This window comes from Galeopterus variegatus, unplaced genomic scaffold, assembly GCF_000696425.1.
Source record: "Galeopterus variegatus unplaced genomic scaffold, G_variegatus-3.0.2 Scaffold8095, whole genome shotgun sequence".
NCBI lineage: Eukaryota > Metazoa > Chordata > Mammalia > Dermoptera > Cynocephalidae > Galeopterus > Galeopterus variegatus.
Window position 1 is genome coordinate 77,316 of NW_007734206.1, and position 12,641 is coordinate 89,956.

The window sequence follows — 12,641 nt, forward strand, 5'->3', positions numbered from 1 at the left end:
CACTGGCTGAGCGTGGTGCAGGCGCAACACTGAGGGTTGCAATCCTGTTGCCAGTCCCCGGTACGGGCGTGACACCGAGGGTTGCGATCCCGTTACCGGTCAGTAAAAAGGACAAAAAGGATAAAAAAAAAAAAAAAAAAACACCAAGGAACACTGTAATTCTCAAGTACCAGACCCCATAGAGCAGAAAACACTTGAAATGTCTGGAAAGGAATTCCGAGTAATGATCTTAAGAAAACTCAAGGAGATAAGAGGACTCAATCAGAGAACACCATGCATGAAACAAGAAAAATATCCAGGATATGAAGGAGGAAATTTACAAAGAGATTAACACCTTAAAAAAGAATGCAACGGAACTCCTAGAACTGAAGGATTCACTCAATGAAATTAAAAACAGAACTGAGGGTGTGAGCAGCAGGCTAGACAAGCAGAAGAAAGAATTTCAGATCTCGAAGATGGTCTTTTTGAAATAACCCAGGCAGAAAAAATAAGAAAGAATTTAAAAAATGAAGAAAATCTAAGAGAGCTAGCAGACAACCTCAACCTCAGTACATTCAAATCATGTATATTCCACAGAAGGGGAGGAGAAAGGAAAAGGCATGAAAAACCTATCCAAGGAAATAATAACAGAAAACTTCCCAGGAATAGGGAGAGATGCAGACCTTCGGATCCAGAAAGCCCAAAGATCCCCAAACAGATTCAATCCAAAAAGGTCCTCTCCAAGACACACTGTAGCCAAACTGGCAAAGCTCAAGACAAAGAGAAAATCTTCAAAGCAGGAAGAGAAAAGCATCAAGTCAGCTATAAGTGTGCCCCCATCAGACTAACAGCAGACTTTTCAACTGAAACCTTACAGGCCAGAAGAAAATAGGACGATATATTCAAAATACTAAAAGAAAAAAACTGCCAGCCAAGAATTCTACACCCAGCAAGGTTATCCTTCAGAAATGAGGGAGAAATAATGTATTTCCCAGACAAACAAAAATCGTGACCACCACATGACCAGCCCTGCAAAAAATTCTCAAAGGAGTCCTACATCCGGAATGTGAAAAATGATAATCACTATCACGGACACACAAGAAAAAGAAAAATCCACCATTAAAACAAAAATGCAAACAAGCAAAAAAAGCTAAGGCATGCCAACTCAAAAATCCAACTAACATTGAAGATGAAAAATAAAAGGGGAAGAAAGGAACAAAAGATATTTAAATCATCATAACAAAAAGCAATAAAATGACAAGAGTAAAGCAATACCTGTCAATAACTACCCTAAATGTAAATTAATTAAACTCCCCACTCAAAAAACAAAGACTGACTGACTGGATTAAAAAGCTAGGCCCATGGGCCGGCCCGGTGGCGCACTGGAGAGTGCGCCACTTGGGAGCTCGGCGGTGCTCCCGCCGAGGGTTCAGATCCCATGTGGAGACCGGTTCCCGCTCACTGGCTGAGCGTGGTGCAGGCGCAACACCGAGGGTTGCGATCCCGTTGCCGGTCAGTAAAAAAGACAAAAAGGAAAAAAGAAAAAAAGCTAGGCCCAACTATACGCTGTCTTGAAGAGACTCACCTCACCTGTAAAAACACACACAGACTAAAAGTTAAGGGATGGAAAAAGATATACTGTGCACATGCAAACAAAAAATGAGCAAGAATAGCTATTCTGATATCAGATAATATAGATTTTAAATCAAAAGCCATAAAAAGAGACAAAGGCCACTATGTAATGATAAAGGGATCTATCCAGTTAGAAGATATAATAATCATAAATATGTATGCACCCAACATTAGAGAACCCAATATATAAAGCAAACACTCTTAGACCTAAAAAAAAGAGACAGACCCTAATATGATAATAGTGGTTTCCCTGAACACTCTCCTCTCTCAGTATGGGACAGATCTTCCAGGCAACAAATCAACAAAGAAACACAGGATTTAAACTACACCTTAGACCAGCCTTCTGGTCAAGATGGTGGAATAGATGGTCCCTTGTGTCACTCTCTCCCATAAATCAACCAATTTACAACAATTAAAATGCAACAGCAGCCAAGCTGGGACCACTAGAGCTTAGGGGAAGAGGAGGAGAGACCTATGGAATGCATGAAGGTGGGAGAAGCCACAATAAGAGAAAGAAAAAATCACATTGACCATTTCATGCTGCAGCCGCTTTAAGGCTGGAGCTGCTGAGTGCACAGAGCAGGAACCAGCAAAAGCCACAAGCTGTACCCTTTAGATGAAGTTGCTTGGAGGCAGCAGGGGGAAGAGAGCCTTGGGTCTCCAGGCCAGCAGTACCATCAACAGGGTTCCCACGGACCCACACAGGACCGAGGAGCCACAACAACTGAAAAAAGGGAGCCACTCAGAGGCCGGTGAGTCATCACAAGGGACCAGAGCATGGTCCGTCCCATGGGAAGTGTTTGAAGCACAGGTGGTGGGAAAGACAGGCCCACTGATAGAACACAGGGACACAGCAAGGACAGCTGATCTGCCCCCCAATCAGTGCAGGACCACTCAAAGAAGACTGGTCAGGAATCCAGAATTGCAAGGGGTGCAGTTTGATGAAAAGACTCAGGCCCAGACAAGTGTTTCTATATAACCCAGGTGCACCAGATTTTACCAGATCCGGAAGTACCTGTAAAGTCAACCATTAAACCCTGAGCTACACAAAAAGCCTTCCCTACAGAATCAGCAGCAAAGCAGCAATTTAACTCAACCAAGAGCTCACGTACTGGTCCCCACAGGAAGTTCTCCCATTTTAAAAGTAAGCAAACAACAACAAATTAGTTCCAGCACAGAGTTTAAGTGTCAGGAACAGAAAATAATCCAGCACAGAACTGAAAGAAAAAACAAAGTACCCACAACCAGAGACAAAGTTTGACCACTAGTAAAGGTCTCATTTCACCAAAGAACACTTATAACACCTAGAAGGACCAGAAGTCCCTGGCCTACCAAGCCAGAAAGGGAGGAGGGCTGGGGGCCTCAGCTATGCCCCCCGACACCCACAACCAGTCCAAAGGATGGGCACCTCGGGCCTTAGCCACACCCCTCTGACAAGTGCAACTATCCCAGCAACAACCACCAAGCTGCCACAGGAAATGCCCTGGGCTCTCCAGAGGTAGGTCAGTGGGGGGCTGAAGGCCTCATGCACAATCCCCCCCCAACACAAGCAACCAGCCCAGCAGTGACCACTGAGCCGCCGCAGGAGGTGCCCCAGGCTCTCCCAAGCCAGGGCGGTGGGAGCCAAGGGTCTCAGCCACAAACCCCCAATACTCAACCAGCCCAGTGATGACCAGCAAGCCTCAAAAGCTAAGGCATGCCAACTCAAAAATCCAACTAACATTGAAGATGAAAAATAAAAGGGGAAGAAAGGAACAAAAGATATTTAAATCATCATAACAAAAAGCAATAAAATGACAAGAGTAAAGCAATACCTGTCAATAACTACCCTAAATGTAAATTAATTAAACTCCCCACTCAAAAGACAAAGACTGACTGACTGGATTAAAAAGCTAGGCCCATGGGCCGGCCCGGTGGCGCACTGGAGAGTGCGCCACTTGGGAGCTCGGCGGTGCCACATGTTATGTCACAAATCAATTATCAGCAAATTTAAAACACTGAAATCATTCCAAGTATCTTTTCAGACCACAATGGACTGAAACTGTAAATCATTAACAAGTGAAACTCTGGAAACAATACAAGTGAATGGAAACTAAACAACAAGCTCCTGAATAACCTATGTGTCCAAGAAGAAATTAAATAACAAATCAAAAAATTTCTTGAAACTAATGAAAATAAAGATACATCATACCAAAACCTGTAGTATACTGCAAAAGAAGTACCAAGAGGGAAGTTTATTGTAATAAGTATTTGCATCAAAAGAATAGAAAGGCTTCAAATAAATGACCTAGAACTACACCTCAAAGAACTAGGAAAACAACAATCCAATCCTAAAAGTAGTAGGTGAGAAGAAATAATTAAGATCAGATCAGAATTAAATGAAACAGAGACCCAAAAAATGATTAAAAAGATCAATGAAACAAAAAGTAGGTTTTTTGAGAAGATACATAAAATAGACAAACCATTATTAGCTAGGTTAACAAAAAAAGAGAAGACCCAAATAACAAAATAAAGAAATGAAAAGGGAGAGATTACAACTGATAACACAGAAATACAAAGAATCATTAGAGATTATTATAAACAACTGTACACCAACAAATATGAAAACCTGGAGGAAATGGATAAATTTCTGGACACATACAAACTACCAAGACTGAACCAAGAAGAAATAGAAAACTTGAACAGACCAATAACAAGCAATGAGATTGAAGCAATAATCAGCAATGTTGAGAAAAGCCCAGGACTGGATAGCTTTACAGCTGAATTCTATCAAACCTTTATTTTATTTTATTTTATATTTTGTCCTTTTTTTTGAGACCAGCCACAGCCAGTGAGCGCTGTGAGCGCACCAGTCATCCCTATATAGGATCCGAAGTGCGCCACGGGCTCGGCCCTCTATCAAACCTTTAAAGAAAAATACCATTTCTCTTCAAACTGTTCCAATAAATTGAAACAGAAGACATTCTCCCAAACTCATTCTATGAGGCCAGCAAAACTGTGCTATCAAAACCAGACAAAGATACAACAAAAAAAGAAAATTACAGGTCAATATCGTTGATGGACATAAACACAAAACTCCTCAACAAAATATTAACAATCAGAACACAGCAAAACATCAAAAAAATTATACACCACAATCAAGTGGGATTCATCCCAGGCATGCAAAGATGGTTCACCATACGCAGTCAATAAATGTGATATGCTACATCAACAAAGTCAAGGACAAAAAACATATGGTTATCTCAATAGATGCAGAAAAAGCATTCAATAAAATTCAATATCCCTTCATGATAAAGACTCTCAGCAAATCAGGTACAAAAAGAAATTATCTCAACACAATAAAAGCCATATATGACAAACTAATCATCAATATCATCCTGAAAGGGGAATAGCTGAAAGCTTTCCTCTTAAAAACAGGAACAAGACGAAGATGTCCATTCTCACCAATCCTATTTAACACAGTATTGGATGTGTTAGCCAGAGCAATAAGGCAAGAGAAATAAAGAGCATACAAATTAGAAAATATGAAGTCAAACTGTCCCTGTTTGCAGACAACATGATCTTACATATATAGAAAAACCTATAGACTCAACCAAAAAGCTCATAGAGCTGATTAACAATTTCAGTAATGTTGCAGGATATAAAATCAACACCCCAAAATCAGTAGCATTTTTACAGTCCAATAATAAACTAGCAGAAAAAGAAATCAAGAAACCTAGCCCATTTACAATAGTCACCAAAAAAATAAAATAGCTAGGAATCAATTTAACCAAGGAGATGAATGATGTCTATAATGAGACTACAAAACACTACTGAAAGAAATTAAAGAGGACACAAAAAGGTGGAAAGACATACCATTCTCTTGGATTAGAAGAATTAACATTGTGAAAATGTCCATACTACCCAAAGCAATCTACAGATTCAATGCAATCTCCATCAAAATACCAATGACATTCTTCACAGAAATAGAAAAGGCAATCCTAATATTCACATGGAACAACAAAAGACCCTGAACAGCCAGAGAAATCTTGATCAAAAAAGATAAAGCCAGAGGCATAACACTACCCAACTTCAAATTATATTACAAAGATATTGTAACAAAAAAAGCATGGTACTGGCATAAAAACAGACACTCAGATAAACAGAACTAGAATTAGAATAGAAAATCCAGGAATCAACCAACTGTTCTTTGACAAAGGCAACAAAAATATACAGTGGGGAAAAGACTGCCTCTTCAATAAATGATTCTGGGAATACTGGACATCCACATGCAGAAGAATGAAACTGGACCTGTACCTCTCACCATATATCAAAATCAACTCAAAATGGATTAAAGACTTAAGTATAAGACCTGAAACCGTAAAATTACTTAAAAAAATATATAGGAGAAACAAACACTCCAGAAAGTAGGACTGGGCAAAAACTTTTTGAATAAGACCCCAAAGCATAGGCAACAAAAGAAAAAATAAATAAATGGGATGATATCAAGCTAAAAAGCTTCTCGTAAAATTACTTAAAAAAACATATAGGAGAAACAAACACTCCAGAAAGTAGGACTGGGCAAAAACTTTTTGAATAAGACCCCAAAGCATAGGCAACAAAAGAAAAAATAAATAAATGGGATGATATCAAGCTAAAAAGCTTCTGCACAGCCAAGGAAACAATCAACAGAGCAAAAAGACAACCTATACAGTGGGAGAAAATTATACATTCAACAAGAGATTTAATATATCCAGAATATATAAGGAATTCAAACTATACAGCAAAAATAATAATAATAATAAAATTTTAAAATGGGCAAAGGAGATTCTGAATAGACATTTTTCAAAGGAAGACATACAAATGGCCAACAGGTATATGATAAGATGCTCAGCATCACTAATCATCAGGGAAATGCAAATCAAACCAGATTGAGATATCATCTGGTTAGACTGGCCATTATTAAAAAGATCGAGTATAACAAATGCTGGCAAGGATGAAGGGAAAGGGGATCTCGTCTACAGTGTTGGTAGGACTGCAAATTGGCACAGCCATTATGGAAAACAGTATGGAAGTTTCTCAAACAACTACAGATAGAACTACCATATGATCCAGCAATCCCACTTCTGGGTATATACCCAAAAGAATGGAAATCATCGTGTTGAAGGGATACTGCCTGTAGTCCCATGTTCATCACAGCTCTATCTACAATAGTCAAAATATGGAACTGACTTAAATGTGCATCGACAGACAACTGGATAAGGAAAATGTGGTATATATACACAACAGAATACTACTCAGCCATAGAAAAGAATGAAATTCTGCCATTTGCAGCAACATGGATGAGCCTGGAGAAAATTATGTTAAGTGAAACAAGCCAGACACAGAAAGAGAAATACTGCATGTTTTCACTCAGAACTGCGTGCTAAGAAGGAAGGAAGGAAGGGAAAGAGAAAGAAGGTAATAAAGAAAGAATGAAAGAAAGAAAGAGTGAACGAGTGAACCACAGTAGTGCACTGAACTTTCAGAAGGAGAGAACAAACCTAAAGATACTAGTGATGGGAGGAGGAACGGAGAGAGGTTGGGGAATGATAGGTCAGGTGGAGGGCATGGGGAAAGATTATGATTTGTAATGATGAATATGCTAATAATAAAAAAATTAAAAAATAAAAATCAAACAACGAGAAACCTATGTTTAATTTTAAATTTGTCTAATTTAAGATCAAAAAAGATAATAAGACCTATCCAATGCAATTTGAATCCTGCAACAAATCTGATATAAGATAATAAAACAGTTCAGATTTTAAAAAACTTTCTGTATTTTCCTTTCGATAAAATTTATTTGAACCAAACTGTGGTTATTCTTTAGGGGGGAGGGTGCTGACTGGAAGAGGGTATAAGAAAGCTTTCTGGGGTGCTGGAAATTATCTACATCTTGATCTAGTCAGTGTTTTACATAGGTGTATAAACACAAAATTTTGAACTGAACTCTTAAGATTTGTACACTTCACCATATACAAGTTATTCTTCAATTAAAAGAAGAAAAAAGGAAAGAGGAAAAGGAGGAAGGAGGATATGAAGGAAGGGAGGAAGGGAGGAACTTACCTGAAACCTGATCATCTGTTAAGCCAAATGCTGACATGACATTTTTATTGATTTCATCTTGGTTTTTTAAAGGATCGAAAGCTGACATACTTGCTGCCATAACCTGAGTAGACTGTTTTCCCGAAGATTCAGAAGCAGCAGGCTTTTCTTCCCTACCATCCATAGTATCTACAAGAAGAATAGAGGAATAAACAAAAACTTGCTTCCATTTTACCCATACTCAATAAGGCCTAAAAATACAAGATAGAGAAATATATGTGCACATCAGTATGGCCTAGAATATTAACAGTAAGTCTCTTTGAATACATGATTATACACCATTTTACTTTCTTCTTCATACTTATTTTTATACTTACTGTTAAAATCAGAAAAAATGTGCAAAAAGAAATGCAAGATAAGTAACAGTTTTTCCAAAAAATTATCTACCTTCTTCCCTAAGAATTATTAGATTAAAAAACACATATATATACAAGCTCTTTAACAGAAAGAAACATTTTACTTTTTTTGGAGTCCCATGACCTATATCCTAATATCAGATACATACTGGGCACTCAGGAAATAACAGTTATAGTTAAATTAATGCTTTATTTTGTAAAAGGATAAGAAGCTTATCTGAAGTTATGATCTCAACCTTTATGCTTTATTTCTATTGGTCCACTGCTAAATTACATGGAAATCAAGCCAATCAGAATTCATGCTTAATCTGTAAATAGCACATTAGAAACATACTTTTAATTTGCTACCTCTTATTTTAAAATACTTATTACTCATTAAAATACTTATTAAAGTCCTTACAGATGAAATGGTGTGTATTTGCGATATGTTTCAAAATAATATGAGAGGGGTGGAAGTGTATAAAAGTACAGATGACATATTATGAGTTGATAACCACTGAAGTTGGATTTGAGTTCACAGGATGCATTACAATATTATGTCTACTTCTGTATATGTTTAAGTTTTTCCATAATAAAATGTTTTAACAAAACAGGAAAATAAAAATTTAAATATCGAGGTTAAATTTAAAACCACACTTTTCTTCTAAGGACTCTAAGGTATTCAATAGGCATTTATACTACTACCTTGTAAAAGAAAGGAGGATCAAGAAAAACCTACAGTTTGCGAATAGGAACCTGAGGCCAAGATACAAAATAGAAAAATTAAAAACAAAACAACTTGTAAACAAGTAAACAGAATGATGCTAACCATTTACTCAATTAACAGATAATGATTATAAATTTTTTTCTGTTAGTGAACATCAGTTATTAGACCACCCCTGTGATCAATACAAAAATTATCTTGGGAAAAAAATGTTAAGTACTAACTGGAATATATGTAACCCCAGTACACAAAGGCTCGCAGTTCTCATTTGTTCCTAACTTGCCATTCCAGATTATCCTAGTATTTCCTAAGTTTCTTGGGGAAAAACCTCCTAAATTAATCCTTTAAAATATGTCTACCCGTTACCTATCTTCCTCACCAACTTCCTTCCTCTAATCTCAAGGTTACATACCAAGAGCATACACACCGATCTTACGAATTACTCCCCCTCACACTACTACTACCTCTCATTACCCATGCCTCTTTTCACTTATTGCAAACTAAGTCTATCAGAAAACACACTACAAGGGTAATTCAAAAAATTCGTGGAAAAATAGAATTGAAAAACAACACCAATCTCTCCATGAACTTTTTGAAGTACCCTCATATGTCTGCTCCATCAGCTTCCAGAGATACCGTAACAGGTCAATATACTATCTAAAGTAGCTTACACATCATTTGCCGCATAGAGGAAAACAAGTGGCTAAGGACCATTAAAGAGGTAGAGCACTGAAGACCATAGGTAGCCACACATTTCTCAGTGTATATAAGCCTCAAGATTATAAATAGTACTGATAGCTGATTGGCAGTTTTGTTTTGTGGACCAGATTTTCAGTGTCTAATGTGGGGTTTTTTGATTTATTTATTTTTCTTGAGAAGGAAATTATTAACTCAGGATATGTTCTTAGAGCTTTGAAGCTTAAGATTTCACAGAAGCCAGGCAGCCAAGAGGTTAAATTATCAAACAAAGTACAAGAAAACAAAAAATAAATTACAACCATCTCTAATAATAAAACACAGAATGCATTATTCTTACATTGTCTTATCATCAGATAAGTCAGACAGAACACAATGACTAAAAGATGGCCACACAAAGAAATAGTATGTGGCACAATTTCCAAGATTCATAGAAGAAAACAGTTTTAACATCTTTTACATTAACCTGGGTGAGAAGCTAACAATAGAATGTATGAAAATAATGGAAACAAAGGACTAACAAAGAAAAACACTAGGTATAATTACAAGAAACAGATAAAAAGAGAAAGGTTTCATCAAAACCAAAAAGCTTATAATTCTATTTCTTAGAACAGAATGTAAGCCACTGTAGGTCATTTCTGCATGGTACTGGCTATACTTGTTGTATTTTGATGTATGTTTCATAAGATTCTACACATGGTTAAACCCCCTGAAATTATACGCAAATGTTATGTTAGCATCTAGGAATTCTAGGAAAATAGTCTAAAGTTTTCATCAAATCCTTGATCTAAAACTGGAGCCTTTTGTTTCGAGAAGTAAGATTCAGAACAGGCAATCTGCTTTGACCTGAAATATAGAAAGTTTCATTATAAAGTGGCCAAGATGATCTCATCACAGTATTTCAACAAATCTCCAGTATATTCTGAAATACAGGTAGAACTAGAAATTACTAATCAATCACTAAATATTTATTGAGGATCTACTATTAACATAATTTCACATGGCTGGAAGAGAGAAAGAGGGAAATTATGGAAAATGCATATGGAAAATGCATCATTATTTAACTATAACTAAATTCAAGAAAGAAAACCTTTTTATTTAGGGGCCAAAAATAGAATACTTCAGAATCCAAAAGTTTCAAGGGATTATAATTGTACATGCCACTTTTCCACAAAAATCACCTTTTATTAAGGTACAGTCATCTAGGCTCTGTTTTAAAAATTACTATTTTACAATATGAACAGTTTTAAACACTTGAAAATTATAAGCAAAACAATTCTGTAAAAAAAAAGTCTTTTTTTAAGTGCAACATCTAAGAATCTTAAACAAAAGTTGGGGAAAGCAGTTTTTTAAGTCTACTTTCAACCCATCACATACACTTAAATTTCAGTCCACTTTTAAAATACATTTGGTTCCAAAACTATATATCACTTCCAAATCTGTCAATAAATCTTGCTTTATCTTAACATAAATAGATGTCATCTGTAAATTTTTAAAGATCAATTTTTCTTTGCATATGATTAAAAGTGTTTAAAATAAACTTTACATGGTATACATCTTAATGTACTAACCCAAAATTATTTTGTACTCAAAATTACTTCATACACTGTACATAAAACTCATGAAATGATTTTCACTTCCTAAGGTTCATTACTTATCTGTAACACTGAAAAGAGTTCATGAGTCAAAGGGGTTTGAAAACTGTCACAAACCCAAGAGTCCAGGACTAACTATAAAAGAATCACCCAGAGAGCACTTTAAAAGTGGGTTTCCCAGGCCCCTACCCTCCAATAGGTTTATGATGAGTTCCAGGAATTGGGAGAATGAAACCTCTCAGTAATCTTATGAATGAACAGCCATGTCTGGGAACATGTGTTTGAACACTAGTGCAGAGGCAGAAGCAGGAAAAAGAATGACAGAGTGTACCATCCTACTTCTACTAAAGAGAGAAAAAATAAAAAATAAAAAAAGACCTGCAAAAAGACATAAGAATAAATCAGAATAAAATGAATTCATGGTTTACCATTTTCAGGAATATTGGTGGAAGGTCCTGGTTCTCCAGGTGGTTCCAGGCTATCCAATAAACGATTTACTTTATTTCGAAGTTCTATCAGTTCTCGACGGAGGTATTTCACCTGACTTGATTCAAGGGGTCTTGGTTGACCATTAACTGAAATAAACACATTAATTTGACTAAAATTAGGAGATGTTCTTGAATAAATGTATCAACAGGATAATATGCACTAAGGAAAAATAAATACAATTCCTTTTAAAAGTGAAATAAAATCAAACAAGATATCTAATGATGTCATTTGACTGACAACTCTTTAAGAAAAGGTTGCTTTATGACTAAGTAGCTTACTTTTTTAAAAAAAGAAACATTCATCAGTCTTTCTTGATGCCTATGACCTATGACCATATTAGTAAAAAAGTTTATTAGAAGAATTCAACTACAATAAAATAAATTAAAACCCAAAGAAAGTACTATTTTAATACAAACTATTAAATTTAATAGAAATTATATAACCTCCAAAGGTCATTTTATTTCACACTACTTAATATTCTTGAAATAATACAAAAAACATCTTGTTCTATACATAAACGTTAAAAGACACAACATGGCTAAGTCTTATCCCTCTTGCCTACTTTTGACTTAAAAAAAAAAAAAAAAAAAAAATAACTAAAGCAGCTAATCTAAAAAGTAGCCCATTAAAAAATATATGCTGAACTTATGAATCTGTACCACCACTGTTCTTCAAAGTAGTTACTTCCAGAGGCAGTATATAAGCCTGAAAAAGTTTACTCAATAATCGGTTGGGGTATTTTTAATGAAGGCAACATTACCTAATTTAATTACCCATGTTATCCAAATGACTTTTCAACTGATTGAAAAAAATAAAATCATTTATTCAGCAACAAAGACTGTTAGAACTGAGGTTATTTTAAAAAAGCAAATCCCAAGACAGGAGTTCAAAAATTAAACTAAACTAAAATGCTTTATGCATTGCTAGTTCCCATATATTCGAAGTACTGAGGCACCTAATTAGAAAAGGACATCTAGGGCCGGCCCGGTGGCGCACTGGATAGTGCGCCGCTTGGGAAGCGCGGCGGCGCTCCCGCCCGAGGGTTCGGATCCCACATACAGACCGGTT

The 12,641-nt window shown here is 36.2% G+C and overlaps 2 protein-coding genes across 2 annotated transcripts in view; both read right to left on the reverse strand.

Moving 5' to 3' along the window:
* LOC103608170 (protein TFG-like) overlaps positions 1-11,708 on the reverse strand; it is a gene marked incomplete at its 5' end in the record, with an annotated part of 26,820 nt that extends 15,112 nt beyond the window's left edge. The window contains 2 exons of the mRNA XM_008592606.1: positions 7,696-7,863; positions 11,513-11,708. Of these exons, the coding sequence (XP_008590828.1) occupies positions 7,696-7,863; positions 11,513-11,708 (364 nt within the window). The remainder of the gene's footprint in view (positions 1-7,695; positions 7,864-11,512) is intronic.
* Positions 11,709-11,874: 166 nt separating this feature from the next.
* LOC103608171 (taste receptor type 2 member 42-like) overlaps positions 11,875-12,641 on the reverse strand; it is a 6,869-nt gene continuing 6,102 nt past the window's right edge. The window contains exon 2 of the mRNA XM_008592607.1: positions 11,875-11,898. Coding sequence (XP_008590829.1) covers positions 11,875-11,898 — 24 coding nt within the window. The remainder of the gene's footprint in view (positions 11,899-12,641) is intronic.